The sequence below is a fragment of the Hyaena hyaena genome, unplaced genomic scaffold, assembly GCF_003009895.1.
Source record: "Hyaena hyaena isolate Hyena2069 unplaced genomic scaffold, ASM300989v1 scaffold_120, whole genome shotgun sequence".
Classification (NCBI taxonomy): domain Eukaryota; kingdom Metazoa; phylum Chordata; class Mammalia; order Carnivora; family Hyaenidae; genus Hyaena; species Hyaena hyaena.
The window spans coordinates 2,692,181-2,708,926 of record NW_024080752.1 but is presented as its reverse complement, the minus strand read 5'-3'; the positions used below and the strand labels follow the sequence as shown (position 1 = coordinate 2,708,926).

At 38.6% G+C, this 16,746-nt stretch overlaps 1 protein-coding gene across 3 annotated transcripts in view; it reads right to left on the bottom strand.

Moving 5' to 3' along the window:
* The window catches only part of ATP8B4 (ATPase phospholipid transporting 8B4 (putative)), a 232,935-nt gene that overhangs the window by 173,514 nt on the left and 42,675 nt on the right, over nt 1–16,746 (bottom strand). For all 3 annotated transcript variants that reach the window (XM_039237152.1, XM_039237150.1, XM_039237151.1), the window contains exon 3: nt 15,653–15,711. In XM_039237152.1, the coding sequence (XP_039093083.1) occupies nt 15,653–15,711 (59 nt within the window). The remainder of the gene's footprint in view (nt 1–15,652; nt 15,712–16,746) is intronic.

Here is a 16,746-nt window from a genome sequence, read left to right as displayed (position 1 = left end):
ATATATATATATGAATATATGAGAGAGAGAGAGAGAGACCGACCTAGTATTTAGGCCTTCTCCAAAGAGCTAAGATATAGAACAAAAGAATGCCATACAAAAGAGGAAAGAAATCAAAAGTTGTATTTCAGTGGGAATTTCATTGGGCATCCCTAATGATTTGTTTGCCTATTTCTGTTTTGCCAAAGTTCTTTGTACCTCCTCCTTATAGATATACCAACTACAGGGAGTAGGTCCTCAGCTTTGACCTATTGGCCCATCTTATACCAGGTCTTAAGAGGCCTTGAAGGAGCACAGTAGGCATTTACTTGGGTCAAAATGGAGCTGGTTTGCTCAGGTCCATTTCCTGAACCACCAGAGTGTCTTTGGACAGCACAGTGTATATGAACCGCTTTCTTTATTAGGACTAAAAATCAGACCATGTGCACACTGCTGTGTCGCCTGGGAACTAGTCCAAATTTCAGGCAAGACCTCAGCATTTATGATAATAACAAAGGCACAATGGAAAAGTCCAGTTAATGAGGAGATACCCATAAAAATTTTCCCAAAGGGCTGAGGGGTTATAATAACACACTACAAATAGTCTAATCCTTCTTAGGACTCTACCTCTTACACTAGGTTGCTACACAAATAACACCATGCAAGCTTCTCCTGAACCCTTGGGGATCAAATGAGTAAGTGAGTGAATCTCTGAATTCCCATCCTCTTTAGGGTGCTGGGCAATAAATCTAAGTTTAGACAAACCACATCACCTGCCTTTGCGATTTTTGTTTGTTGGGTAGTTTTTAATTGAGAGTAGAGGTTTTGAAAGGAAAAGATCAAGGACTGGTTGGGACACAGGAAGAGAAAATTCTCTACATGGAGTGCAAAAAGAAAGTCTTCAAAAGCATCTTCTATCAGATGGGGAGAAATGGTGGGGGAAAGGGAGAGAGGCAAACCATGAGAGACTCTTGAACGCTGAGAACAAACTGAAGACTCATGGGTGTCGGGGGGAGGGGGGAGATGGGCATGGAGGAGGGCCCTTGTGGGGATGAGCACTGGGTGTTATATGGAAACCAACTTGACAATAAACCATTTGTAAAAAATAAATAAAAAATAAAAAATAAAAAAAGCATCTTCTATCATTAAAACACAGTAACAATAATTTATAAATAAATTGAAGCATCAATCTTTTATTTTTTGTGATGACATCATCTACAAAGAGTTTAGTGAATTTTCACCAAATTTGGAAGTTTCACTTAGGATGCTCTGAGTTAAACAAAGACTAAATTTGCTTCAGGGAAATGGAAACGGGGCTCCCTAGAGACATACATAAATATAGGCAGTTGTCTTCTGTAGGAGCTGACACAGAGATTCAAAAAGAACTTCATGTGAGTGCTGAGCAGAGCAAGAGGTACCATGATGTGAGCAGAGAAAATATACAGTGGCTTCAAATGTAAGTCTCCAATCAAAACTCATTAAGACAGATGGTCTAAGTTGCTGAGCTGCTTCTCACAGGAACAATTCTAAGTACTAGGATCCAGGTTGAGTTATATTGGGGATTTGTTTACTCAATAGTTAATGATCCACCTAAGTATCACTATGAGGCCAGCCAGGAATAACAGTGAGTGCACAAAGCAGACCGGATCCTCTCCCCTGCTCCCCTAATAAAGGAGTGAGTGAGTGAGTGAGTGAGTGAGTGAGTGAGGGGCTCCTGGATGCATCACCCACACCATCGCCACCATCTCATTCTACTTCCTTCTCACGCCTATCCCCCAATGCAGTCCTCTTTTACATTCCCCCTCCTGATTCACACCATCGCAGGTTCAAAAACAAAGCTCATCTTGATTCCTAGGCAAGTATGTCAGTTTGAGGGAGACAAAGCCAGGGAGGTTGATGCACTTGGCAGAAGAGGATCAGGAGTCATTTCATGGGAAGAGAAGCCTGTGCTCTGTGTCCCTCCAATGAGGGTCACCTGTGGTGATATAAGTAAGACAAAGGATTTGAAGAAGGTGGAGAAGGGAAAACCTAGGGGTCTGACTATGGTACCGGCCTGAGGATTTTAGGAGAAACTGATTTTCCCAAATGGTTATTATATTATTTTTAACAACAAAGGATGTTAAGCCATTTTAGATATTCTCTTCCCACAAGAGTCCTTTCCAGAGGAATTTTGCCTATATCCTCAATAAGGAAAGCGACACCCAGAAAGGCTAAAAATACTTGCCGAGGCCAAGCCAGTCATGACCCACAGCGCCCCCTCCCTGGGCCAGTAGGAAATTATCTGGATCCAGACCTGAAGAAGAATCCCAACTGGACTGTGAGCTCCTTGAAGAAAAATACTACCGAGTCTTGTTCACTTCTATGGTTCTCACCTCCATGCCAGGCACACAGAAATTCCTCAATAGTTGTTGCCCTTTATAATGTAGTTTCTAAGAATACTTTTAATTTTTAAAAATGAACGATTGGGACCTCATCAAGATAAAAAGCTTCTGTACAGCAAATGAAACAATCATCAAAACTAAAAGGCAACCGACGGAATGGGAGAAGATATTTGCAAATGACATGTCAGATAAAGGGTTAGTATCCTAAATCTATAAAGAATTTATCAAACTCAACACCCAAAAAAACAAATAATTCACTAAAGAAATGGGCAAAAGACATGAATAGACACTTCTCCAAAGAAAACATCCAGATGGCCAACTGACACATGAAACGATGCTCAACATCACTCATCATCAGGGAAATACAAATCAAAACCACAATGAGATACCACCTCACACCCATCAGAATGGCTAACATTAACAACTCAGGAAACAACAGATGTTGGTGCAGATGCAGAAAAAGAGGATCTCTTTTGCACGGCTGCTGGGAATGCAAACTGGTGCATACTCTGGAAAACAGTATGGAGGCTCCTCAAAAAATTAAAAATACAACTAGCCTATGGCCCAGCAATTGCACTATTAGGTATTTATACAAGGGATACAAGTATGCTGTTTCAAAAGGGCACATGCACCCCGATGTTTATAGCAATACTATGAACAGCCAAAGTATGGAAAGAGCCCAAATGTCCAGTCTATCAATGGATAAATGGATAAAGATGGTATGGTAGATAGATAGATAGATAGATAGATGGATGGATGGATGGATAGATAGTAAGCTAATTCACATTTGAATTAAACAAAAAATCAACTAACTTTCATACTCAAAAAAATTTAATTTCAATATATCCCAGGAGTACTTTTGAATGAGTTGATCATTTTCTTCAGTCAGTGTAAGTTGAGATGTGCTTAAAGGTGACTGATCCTTGACTTTTTGAGTGACCAAATGGTTTCCCAAATCTAGACAGGGTCTGAAGAGCAATGCGTATTGGTAGGTTTCCAAATCAAGTCAGACCTTTTTTTTTTTTAGAGGGAACATACCTCAAAACAATAAAGACCATATATGAAAAACCCACACCTCACATCTTAATAGAGAGAAACAGAGCTTTTCCTCTAAGATGAGGAACAGGACAAGGATTTTCACTCTCATCACTTTTATTAAACACAGTGCTGGAAGTCCTCACCACACCAACCAGACAAGAAAAAAAATAGAGACATCCATATTGGTAAAAAAGTTGTCAACCTGTCACTCTTCACAGATGGTATGACACTATACACAGAAAACCCTAAAGACTCCACCAAAAAATCCACTAGAGATAATAAATGAATTCAGTGAAGTTTCAGGATACTACATTAATACCCAGAAATCAGTAGCACTCTAATACACCAACAACAAAGCATCAGAAACAGAAATCAAGAAAACAACTCCATTCACAATTGCACCCAAAAAACCCAAAATACCCGAACATAAACCCAACCAAAGAGGTAAAAAACCAGGACTCCAAAAGTTCTAAGACACTGATTAAGGAAACTGAAGATGTCACAAACAAATAGGAAGATATTCCCTGCTCATCAATTGGACGAATCAATACTGGTGGGGTTTTATTGTTTTTTGGTTTTTGGGTTTTTTTGGTCTTTGTCCTCAGTTCCTTTTTTTTTTTTTTTTAATAGTTTATTGTCAAGAAGTCAGATCATTTTTATGTAATTGTGACATTGTATTTTACCATTCTTTCATAATTTTTTAAAAAGACATTATTACCAACATGAAGAACTTCAAGAAAGTAATCCCTCTCTTCTTAGAAAATTGTCTTCCTAAATCAGATTTGGTAAAAATGCCAATTATAAGTCTAACACCACTTATTATCACATTTAATATTACAATGTCTTATACTGTTATTTCATTCATGTATATAAAATACCAAGAGGAGAGCAAACTCTTGAAGGAGTAAGAGTTATTTTATACTTTTAAGTCTCTGAAGTGCTTAACAAAGTGACAAACACCTACTAATTACTCAATACAAGGCTGATAAACCCAACAGGAAAAAAATACAAAATACTTTAGGGGAAAGAAGCAATTCTATTTTTGAGAACAAACTGTGAGCTAATATAATTGTAACTCACAACACAAACCAGTAATTTCCAGTACAAAACCTAGAGAACTACCTTTGCCAAAATAAGATAGGCACTAGCATTGAGATTTTTCACATTTTTAGCACAACATCTTCATATAGTTTATTAACTTTCCCATATCAGAGAGCCAGGGAGAAGGGTAAAAAAATCAAACATTTCTTTAGCTTATTTTCTCACCTAGAAATGTCTGAACAATGCTGTCTCTGCAAAACATTAAGAAGAAGTTCAGCCCATTTGTGCTTCTAACCTCAAAAACGTCTTGCCGAGAACAACGGCGTTTTTGTGGCATTTGGTCTACAAGAGTATTTAAAATATCACAACATGGAACTAAGTGGTTTGCAAGAATCATAGAAACACAACTTGGAAAGGAATCTTTAAAGTTCAATTATTTATTCCATCCTTCTGCTTCCATATAGAACCCCACCTAAAGCAGTACTGTAACAGCCTTGGGAAAAAAAAAAAAACTTTATGCTTATTAAGATAGAAAGCAAGAATATGCTTAGAAATTAGGTTGGTGGTAAGGACAGTTAATTATAGAAATTAGAAACTCATTAAGTCATCAATTCATAATGATTAATGGTCCAATGTCAACTATAGTGAGATATCCAGTGATAAGGTACATGGTTCTGTCTTCAACTGTGTTGTACTCAATATTTTTATTACTAACATAAAACAGTGATTCTCAATCCTGTTGGCTCATTAGAATTACCCAGAAAGCTTAAAAAATATACTAATGCTTGGACTCTGCTTCCAGAACTCCTGATTCAATTGGCCCATTGGATTAGACATCAGTGAAGATGTAGAAGACATGCTCTCAAGTCTGCATATGACATAATAATGAAATAAATAGTTTATGACAGAGGAAATTGTATCTGTTGTGTGCCAAGTTCTAGGACAAACAAGAGAAAGAGAGAAATGTGACACACTCTTTGTCATTAATGATGAAAATGAGATTAATAGAAGATTAAGAGGAATCAATTATTACCAAAAAACCAGTGGAATCTTAGAATGCTTCTCAAATAACTTCTAGAATATGGTTTCTTACTTTGGAACAACCCACCTTAAGGGATTATAGAAAAGCTGAAGATCTTTAGGAGAAAAAAAGGAGGAAATTGAAGATGACTATCCTGGAGATGTGTCTACTCAATGAACCCAGGATTAGAACTTTAAACACATTATCAGGTTTGGCATGTGAACCAGAAGACATGTTTGCTCTGCTTTGTTCTCAGAAGGAAAGCTAAACCAATACAATAAAGCAAGAGAAAATCAATTTGGCTCAACTGTAGGAAAAACTGTTTAATGATCAAAACTATCCAAAGACAGAGTTCCAGAGAAGTTCCAAGTTTAGTCATTAAATACAAAGGTTCAAAATGTGTTATAGATAGGGGGACATTCCCAGTTTATGCTCACTGACTTGGCAAAATAACTAATAGGATCCCCTCTCATTCTTAAAAGTGTCCTGGTTTGGAAGAAAAATCATCTCTTCTCCCTAGTTTTGGAACATTATCAGAATAATTAATGAAAAATTGAGCCAGGTTGGGCCCCACACACACACCTCACCCTTCCCCACTAAAGAGAGGTGTTGAGCGTATAGGAGGATTAGGAGGAACTTGACGGAGGAACAAGGGGGAGAAGAAGGGCGGAAATGGTGGGGGAAAGGGAGAGAGGCAAACCATGAGAGACTCTTGAATGCTGACAAAAACTGAGGACTGATGGATGTGGGGGGAGGGGGGGATGGGCATGGAGGAGGACACTTGTGGGGATGAGCACTGAGTGTTATGTGGAAACTAATTTGACAATGAACTATTTGTAAAAAAAAAAAAAAAAAAAAAGAGAGAGGTGTTGAGTTCCCCTCTTGAAGAGTGATGGAAAGACTAGATATGCAGTCACTGAGAATTCTGGAGAGAGAAATGAATGGGAAAGCTTTAGAGAATAATTCCACAACTAAGACTCCATAATGAACTTAAACCAACTTCCTTACAGTACCAGAAAAATGAGACATGTTTGACCATTTGTATAAAACAACTCTTCTTCCCTGGATGTCACCATCCACAACCTATCCAAAAAGCACCTGGATAGCAACAGCCGTAATGACGTGACCTTGTTTCACAGTAAGCTGGACAACCAAGGAGCATAAATGAAACCTAGAACACTTAGGGCTTCTAGAGAAATCAAGACAGGGGTAGCAACAGCCAGAGTTTTATACCACTGATCTGTATATAGGAATCTAATTGCAGTCCTCTGCTCAAGTTCATCAAAGAACAGGCTCTTTCCCAAGTCAAGCAAGAATAGTCTTACAAAGATGTATACTCAGAGTTATAACTACAACCTTACACGCACATATTCATGCACTATGTGTACATTTATACTCTTACATATATAGCTAACCAACACCTGGGATCATAATTAAAGTATTTTCAAGTTTGACTTTCATGCCTACATAGTTTACCTTTGCAAGAAACTGCAGAAAAAGCCAGATTCAAAATACAACAGTAATCTGACCACTGGTTTCATAATCGTGGACATGAATTTGAGATGTTTTTAACACAAATGATTTAATTAATTTTCCAACTATAAAATGTAAAATATGGTACTTGCCATCTTTTCATAATATGATTCACAGAAACAAACTATTTGGTCCAGTAAAGAAAACTACAAAACAAGATAAAAACCACTTTGAGACCGCTGGGGTTGGTGGTTTTTCCGTTAACTTCTCAACTGTTACTACTCTTGCCCAATTTTATCCACATGATTGATTTATGGATTACGTTCATAAACCATTTGCCAACAAAGGAAACTGCATTTGTGGTGCTCCCTCCACACAGGAAGTTACTTTTCTTCCTGCTCCATCTTTTCATTTCTTGGTCTTGGTTTTAATTTGTACCACAATAGCCAGGCAATAATAGAGCTCTAAGAGTCTAATACCAAAATCAGCTTATTTTAATTCTTCTAATTGCAATTATGCATTGCTTGGGAACTTGTCGATTTCATGTCATTGCAATGAAGAAAGTAAATCTTTTTTTAAAAAATCTGTGTAGCTTTACTTGAAGTTTACTTCACAAACAGATGAAATGGAACAAGTTTATGAAGACACTGAAATTATCTCAGACCTCCAACAGGTATGTAACAAACACTTCAGAGTTGTAGAGGTTAACTGGATTCTTTAGTTACCTTAATGCGTCATGTTAGAACATTCAGAAATAGGAATTCAGAGGCTAAAACCAAAGATTAACAGAGACCAACCAAATGAAAGAAACAAGGAATCAAACACTACATAACACTAAAGAATTACACTAAATAAATCAGATGTCAAAGAGATAAAATGTTTATACTTTTAAACTCTTAAACCCCAAATGAAAATGTAGTAAAGCCCCAAAATTACCTTTTCTCCTCCAAGTAAGTTATTTATAAAGGAAACACTTCTGTCATATAGAACATAGAATAATTTACACGCTATTAACAGCACACGAAAAGCAGAGACTTGCAATGTTTGCTAATAAACCACTGTTGCTATGGGAATGCCCCGATACAAAACACAACAACCAACAACCAGAAACCCAAAACAAATGCAAGTTACTGGCACTTTCCACAGCTAATTCCAACTTATCACACTGCTTGTCATCATCTGTACTCTTAGGCTGGTGCATAAACTGCTCTGATAATCAGACCTACTGGTGAGGATCCACCGTGTGTTGGTGCTGCTGTTACGCTGCTCAGGAAGAAAAGAAAGAGAAACCCAAAGTTCTCATCAGGCTGGAAATTAAAGCAGGACTCGGATGTGTCTCAACATGTTGATATTTTAAGAGTCTCCCTCCTCCCGAAAATAATATTGAAGTGAGTTTTACCTTCCCCGTGGACTTGGATAGCCAAAATATGGGAGAATGATTTAAAAATGTACTCAATTTCACTGAGTCTGAAAGCTTTTATACTATTTCCTTCCTTTTTGTTGCAAATTCTTAACTGAGTGGGCTATACCATGCTCCCTTTTTGCTTTTTTTTCCTGCCCTCTGACTCCCAAATACTATCTTTAAAAAAAATAATAATAAAACTATTTTCTTCAGGTCTTCCAACTGCTCCCTTCAGACTTAAAGACGTTTTTCTTACAATATGGAGGTTCCTCAAAATATTAAAAACAGAAATGCCATATGGTCCAATAATTCTACTACTAGGTATTTACCCAAAGAAGACAAAAATACAAATTCAAAAATCTATATTTGGCCCTAGGTTTTTGCAGCATTATTTATAACAGCTAAGGTATGGAAGCAGCCTAAGTGTCTATGGATAGACAAAAAGATAAGATGTGATATATATACAATTGAATATCACACAGCCATATAAAGGATCTTGCCACTTACAACAACTTGGAGAGACCTAGAAGGTACCATGGTAACTGAAATAAGTCTGACTGAGACAAACACCATATGATCTCACTCATATATGTAATCTAAAAAACAAAACAAATGAAATGAACAAACCTAAAGCAGAATTAGACCTACAGAGAACAAAGTGATGATTGTAGGGGAGGTAGGGATAAAATGGAGGTAGGATGGGCAAAATGGATGAAGGAGAGTAAAGTGGCAACTATACCCAAATTGAAGATCTTTTCAAAAATAAAATAAAGATGTTTTTCCTTAGTTTTTAACCTGATGAGCACCTAACATTAGCTAGGTTACCCTCCCCCCCCCCCCACTGTTTCCTGAAAGGCTCCTTTCCTCTATCCTCTCTTTTTCTCCCCAATCTTTGCTCCTCCTACTCCTTCTTAGGCTCCCCCCTTTCCCTTTTCTAACTAAATGTGGGTTTCTACATCCATCCCTCCCTAGGTCAGCCATCACTCCTCAATAAGTTCTATTATTTTCCTAGCTCGAAGCATCTTCTTCCAACTAACATCCTTACTCTACAGCTGTAAGTTCACCCAGTTACATTCTGTATCACCTAGGCATCTCCCTTAGTAGATATCTAGTCTATTTCATCTGGAAGACAAAGAAAAATCCCTTTTCACTTTGTGACTCCTTAGCTCCTGGGAGCCTGTTACCTCATATTCAAATTTTCTTAAACACTTTTATCTCACCTACCTGAATGATAACTTCCTATGACACACTCCTCACACCCAATTGGCTCTAACTCCAAGACTCTGCTCATGTCCCCCCTGCTTAATGTAGATGGTACAACAACAAACAACTCACATCCCTTCCCATTTCCTCTGACAAGACTTCCTCAAAAACTCACAAGCCACATCACACTAAGGATTTAGCATTACCTTTGCCGTATTATCTGTTATCAAGTTTGTTCTCATGGGCTAGTCTTCTCTTCTTGAGTAGATCGTATATGCTCAGGTAGAAAGCAGAATCTGTACCCCCCGTTTTATAGCAAACTCCATAGCAGGCAACACATTGCCATTCTAAGCAGGTAAGACCTTTTAGCATGAACTTCAGAGCCCACTAAAAATAGACTGCACATCTCATTTTCCTCATTTTTCTAAAATTGAGGTATAGTTAACACACCATGTTACATTAGCTTCAGGTGTACAGCACAGTGATTTGGCAAGTCTGTACATTACAGGATGCTTATCACAAATGTAGCTCTGTCCTCTCACCATACAATGCTATTACGTAACACCATTGACCAAATGCCCTAGGCAATACTTTTTCTCTCAATGACTTACTCATTCCATACCAGTTTCCTTGTGTATGTTTATCCCTGTGAGCTTTTTTTTTTTTAAATCTTTTTAATGTTCATGTTTGAGAAAGAGAGAGAGACAGAGTGCAAGCAGGGTGGGGAAGAGAGAGAGAGGGAAACACAAAATCCGAAGCAGGCTCCACGCTCTGAGCTGTCAGCACAGAGCCTGACATGGGGCTCAAACTCATGAACTAGGAGATCATGACCTGAGTTGAAGTTTAAGGCTTACCCAGCTGAGCCACCCAGGCACCCCATATCCCTTTGAGCTTTATATTCTTTTTGTATACTACCTCAAATCTTTGAAAAGTAAGTAACTCAACAAATACACGTTTTTAGACTTAGAGTGGGCACACTGTGAATATACTGCATTTTGAAAATAATTTTTATTTCTATAAAAAAGGGGACAGTGAATGTTCAATTCACCCATATACACAAGAACAAGAAGTTTTACTGTAATGCCAGCCTAGTCTCAGAAACACAGATACATCATTATAATGTGGGCCTACAGAGGTCCCGTAACCTCATTCAAGTTCACATGCCCAGAATAACAGTGGACTAATCATATTTTTCTACTCCACTCTTAACTACCTACTCTAAGAGAAAAGAGAAATAGAAACATAAAGCCCTGTATAAATGGATGGAGAAAATAAAAGTTTGTTTTGAAGGGAGTCTTGGTTATATCATTGTAGCACTAACTGCTGAGTCAGTCAAATTGTCCCACTCTTTGGAAAACCCAAATGATCACTGTTCTACTAAGCACAAAAATCACAAGAGCAATAGCAAATTCCATCCAACAACCGTGATATCAACAAGACATTTTAGGATTCTAGGAATACATCAAGATATCAGAATTGCAGTTTTTGGATGGAAGGCTTTCTGTATAAGCATGCAGAACAATTTTCACCAACCTACATGCTCCTGTGCACACTTCCTGAACAGGATAATTTAGCTGCAGAAAAAAATCCTTTAGAAACTTCCCATCTATATTTGTGCATAAAATCCATTCAGATATTAAATGTGCAGCTTTACTGAAGTTTCTGAGTTTGCGGTAAAATAGTTGCATCACTCAAATGAGTTCATCTCCCTTCTCAGTTCTGTTAAAGTTCAAGAGAACTGAATGAGGGGGGCGCCTGGGTGGCTTAGTCGGTTAAGCGTCTGACTTTCGCTTAGGTCATGATCTTTCCGTTCGGTGGTTCGAGCCCCGCGTCGGGCTCTGTGCTGACTGCCGACTCGGAGCCTGGAGCCTGTTTCAGTCTGTGACTCCCTCTCTCTCTGACCCTCCACTGCTCACGCTGTCTCTGTCTCTCTCTCCTAGAAATAAATAACACATTAAAAAGAGAGAGAGAGAGAGAGAGAGAACTGAATGAGGATGGTGTGTGCCTGTGCCTAATGAGGAAAAGGGCGAGAACAAGGACCCGTGGGAATCCCAACGTTCTCTAACACCATTTCTTTATTTTTTTTTTAATTTTTTTTAATGTTTTATTTATTTCTAGGAGAGAGAGACAGCGTGAGCAGGGGAGGGTCAGAGAGAGAGAGGGAGTCACAGACTGAAACAGGCTCCAGGCTCCGAGCTGGCAGTCAGCACAGGGCCCGACGCGGGGCTCGAACCCACGAACCGCGAGATCATGACCTAAGCGAAAGTCGGACGCTTAACCGACCAAGCCACCCAGGCGCCCCACCATTTCTTTATTTTTAAACAACACCAGAAAATAGCCATAATTAATCTAACACTTTTTCTGACATTTCTTGACATCAACACATCTTAATACAACTACAACTGTTTTCACAGCTTCCACCATTCACTTTGAACTCCGTTTAATAGGGATGAGTCTGGATGTTTGGCTGGCTTTCCCAAGTTTTCTAACATTTTTAACATTAACATATTTTAATACAACAACTGTTTTCCTCACTTGCGTTATTCATTCCTATTATTAACCAGGAAAACTTTGAACTCCTTTCTAACGAGAATAATAATTCTAGCGCTTGGCTGTCTCTCCCTACAGTCTCCAATCCCACTTTGCTGTACATGTCTTGGCCGTCCAAAATCCCTCTTGTAGTTTGAGGTCTTCTACCTTCCAGTTTCACAATCTCATGCCTAATTTGAGAATTAATTTCACCTAGACTCATTAACCTTGTCTTTTGTTAACGTTCTAAACGCTTTAGCTCTTAAAGGCACTTTTGACCATTTTTGAAGCCTGTGCTATGTTCTGTAATATGCTTTGAAGCTTTAGGCTTTGTTGACAAATTAAGGTTCTCTAGGTATTGAAATATCTTCCTTCAGCCTTCAAAGACAAACATTGGCTTGGTCAGGCTCAGTGCTTATGGAAATCACACCATTTATCTGAGCTTTGTGTACATTTTTCTCCCATGTCCTCAGTTACAAATGTTAAGGGTAAGATTTAAGGTCATTCTTAGACTCCTATTTGTAAGATTTTTTATGTCCTTTATCTGCCTTTGTCCCCAGAGTATAAAGATTTTACAAATAGGTGTATGAGGGAAGGAGAGGGGATTTGGGAGATTTTGTCCTTTTGTTGGTGCTCTTTGTTTTTCAGGGTTGGTCAAAAGAGCAGTATGGAATCATGGGAAAAACAGGCTTTGGAATCTGGCCAATGTGAATTAGAATCCCAGCTGCGCCCCCTAGTAGTTCTGGAGACGGAGACCCACTTCACCTGGCTGGGTCTGGTGGATGATCAGCAATGTACAAAGCCCCTGGACACAAAGCCAGAAGAATGGAAGCCACTATCTAGCTGTGCAACCTTGAGCAAGTCACTTAAGTGAGATCTCCATGCCTTTATGTTTTTACACTCAAAAGTGAGGCAAGAGGGGCGCCTGGGTGGCTCAGCCAGTTAAGCATCCAACACTGGCTTGGGTCACGATCTTGCAGTTCGGCAGTTAGAGCCCCACATCCGGCTCTGTGCGGACAGCTCAGAGCCCAGAGCCTGCTTCCGATTCTGTGTCTCTGTTCCTCCCCCTCTTGCACTTTCTCTCTCTCTCTCTCTCAAAAATAAATAAACATTAAAAAAATTTTAAGTGAGGCAATAAAAGATAATGAATATGCTCTTATTCATAGAACTGTGGTTAAGTTCAGTGAGTTTACTATATTAGAGTGTGTAGGGCCACTTTTCACATGGTAAGCACTGGGTGTGTGTATGCTATTACTATTATCACTATCTTTATTGCTATTACTATCACAGTTGGTCATGTATCTATGGGTCAATATCCATGCTGAGAGTGTCAGGAAAATTTCCTAAAGTCTCCAAATGCTTTGCACAGAGTAGGCTCTCAATAAATATCTCATTGAATTATTATCATTTATACAGGGCTTATTTGTCAGGGCAGGGTGGGGGTCTCTACCACCACAGTCTTTATACTGTTAGTCTTCTTGCTTTCACTGCATTTGTTTCTCTACTGCTGCATCATCAGCAACTTCTATATCTTTAGAACCACAGATTTGCTAATTTGAGGGGATGATACTTACTACAAAAGTTTTGATTTTAGCCAATTTTTCAGTATCTTCCTAACATTGTTATTATCGATATCTTCCTATGTCCGATGCTTTATAGGAAATCTATAATTTATTTTGAATCCTTGCCCACCACCATGTTAGATTTGAAAGAAAATCCATATAAAATATTTAGTGCAGATCCTGGTACATAGTAAGTATGAGATATGTATGTATGTGTGTATGCTAGTCTTTCTGTTATCAAATGTTGTATATAAATTATCTCATTTAATCTTTAATAAATAATCCTATTTATTTATTATTCCACACTGAGCATGGAACCTGCTTAAGATTCTCTCTCTCTTTCTCTCTCTCTCTCCTCCCCCTTCTGCCCCTCTCCTCTGCTTCCACGCTAATTAAAAAAAAAATAGTCCTATGAGGACAATTCCCTATTTCACAGATGAAATCACTGATGTTCAGAGAAATAAACAAATTCAGATCACAAGTTAGCAAATGAGAGAAAGCATTCAAACTATGGCCTATCTTATCCTAAAAAAAAACTCTTTCTACCACATTTAGGGAGACTTCACCAGTTCTCCCTTTTTCTTTTTAGGAAATAATTTTAGTTTATTCCCATCTCCTTTTCAGCCTTTAAGTGGGAATATTGCTCTTCCAATTATAAGCATTCTCCCTAAGATCTACTGAGTCTCTTCAAACCCATTTCCATTTGGGGCAATAGAACTCCCTTATGACCCAGCAATAGCACTGCTAGGAATTTACCCAAGGGATACAGGAGTGCTGATGCATAGGGGCACATGTACACAGCAGCATTCTCAACAATAGCCAAAACATGGAAAGAGTCTAAGTGTCCATCAATGGACGAATGGATCAAGAAGATGTGGTTTATCTAAACGATGGAATACTACATGGCAATGAGAAAGAATGAAATCTGGCCATGTGTAGCAACATCGATGGACCTTGAGGGTGTTATGCTGAGCTAAATAAGTCAGGCAGAGAAGGACAGATACCATATGTTTGCACGTATAGGTGGATTAGGAGGAACTTAATGGAGGACCATGGGGGAGGAGAAGGGGAAAAATAATGGGGGAGAGGGAGGGAGGCAAACCGTGAGAGACTCGTGAATGCCAAGAACAAACTGAGGGCTGATGGGGGTGGGGGTGAGGGGAAGCGGGGTGATGGGCATGGAGGAGGGCACTTGTTGGGACGAGCACTGGGTGTTATATGGAAACCAACTTGACAATAAACTATTTTTGAAAATAATAATAAAAAATAAATAAAGGCCAAATGTCACCTATAAATTCAACTTTACCAGTTTTCTTTCTTAGAGCTTATAAAAGACTATGTAACAATTTAGGTTGAATCATAGAAAGATGAGAAGATCTTTATGAGGTCCTATCATGTAATTCGTGAAGTTGTTCATCAGTGTATTTCAAATTCCTAGAACAGTGCCAGTCACTTAACAGAAAATAAGTATTTCTAACGTAAGTGGAGAAAATTCTCTTCAAAAAAATTTTTTAAAGCTTAAAGCCGCACATTTTTAATCATTCTCACTTCTCGCTTGATAAACAGAATCATTCAGGACCTTAGAACTTTGTCCTACATATACTTTTCCACAATGAGTCTGAGTTACTTAGAGAGAATCCCCCAAAAGACATTCATCACCCATCAGCCAATACTATCACTTCTATCACTAAGTATTACCACAGAGGCCCATATATTCTACTGGCTCTATGTATTCCAGTGGCCAAATGGGCAGCAAAATGAACTAAGCATCAATTCTTGAAAAGGAAAGTTTATCTTCTTCCTATAGCAAAGAACATACCAACCACTCTTACTGCATGACAAAAATCAGTGTATAAACATTACTAAAACCTATATTCATGGAAGATTATAGCACCTTGATACTAAAATGGGCCAAAACAAAGAAAATTTTTGGTGAAGTCGTTAAGTTCTAGAAGGCATGAATCCAACTCTCCTTAAGGTAAAACTCATCCCAGCATGTGTATGTCATGTATGTTTTACTCACTGCGTACTGGAACTTTTCATTATATTCACGGTCATTGGCTTTCACTCTCCGTTCTTCTTCTAAAGAGAAAGAGAAATCAGGTATGAAATTAAATTTTTGACCCAAAGAAACATATAATTCATTAAACTAACATCACTTAGGTTACTTTGATTGTAGTCAAGGTTGCAAAAATTCTTTCCTTTGAAATTTGAAGGGCATTGGTTTTTTCCAGCCTAAATGTTGGAACATGTGTTGGAAAGTCCCAAAATGGAAAACTGAAATGTGCCTCATTGTAATTCTGATGCCAGCCATAAAACAAAACATTATGTGTCTCCAATGTCTACATCCCTTTAGCTCTACAAAGACCCTTTCTCTTAACTCCAAGTAGTTCCTAAAGAATGCCCCTGAAAATCAAATGCCACCCTGAGATCTTTCTTTTTGCTACCAGTCACAAAATCAGTACAGCCAAACAAAACCATTAAGTGGCAAGTGAGGTCACTCACCTTATGGTCACTGACAAAAGGCTTTTTTTTTTTTAGGGAGAGAGAGGAAGAGTGCATGAGCAGAGGAGGAGGAGAGAAAGAGGGAGAAAAAGAACCCCAAGCAGGCTCCATGCTGTCAGCACAGAGCCCGATGCAGGGCTTAGGCCCACGATCCATGAGATCATAATCTGAGATGAAATCAAGTTTGGATGCTTTTCTGACTGAGCCACCCAGGCGCAGTCAGAGGAACTGCACATCATCAGGAGACTAAGACTTGTCCTTCTCTGGAAGTAGCCAAAATAAATATCTTCCAGTAAAAAAAATGCAAATAGTACAAATAAAAAACTGAAAGAACACACTCAAAGATTATGATGGTGCAGAAATTAAAATTTGCAGAGGGAAAGAACAAAAACAGTGCCCCCAAAATACCAATAGAGCACGTTTTTGTAGTAAAAGTATCAAGCTCTGGCTCCATTTTACTGAACTCAGAGTTGACAAAAGGATGTTGATGGAATAATGAAAATTATGGAAGGGAAACCAGCAAAATAAACACCAGATGTCCATGCCGAACATTCATGGTAAGTGACTTCACCATTTCACCTGGAATCCCCTTAATCCCATAGCTCTCCACCT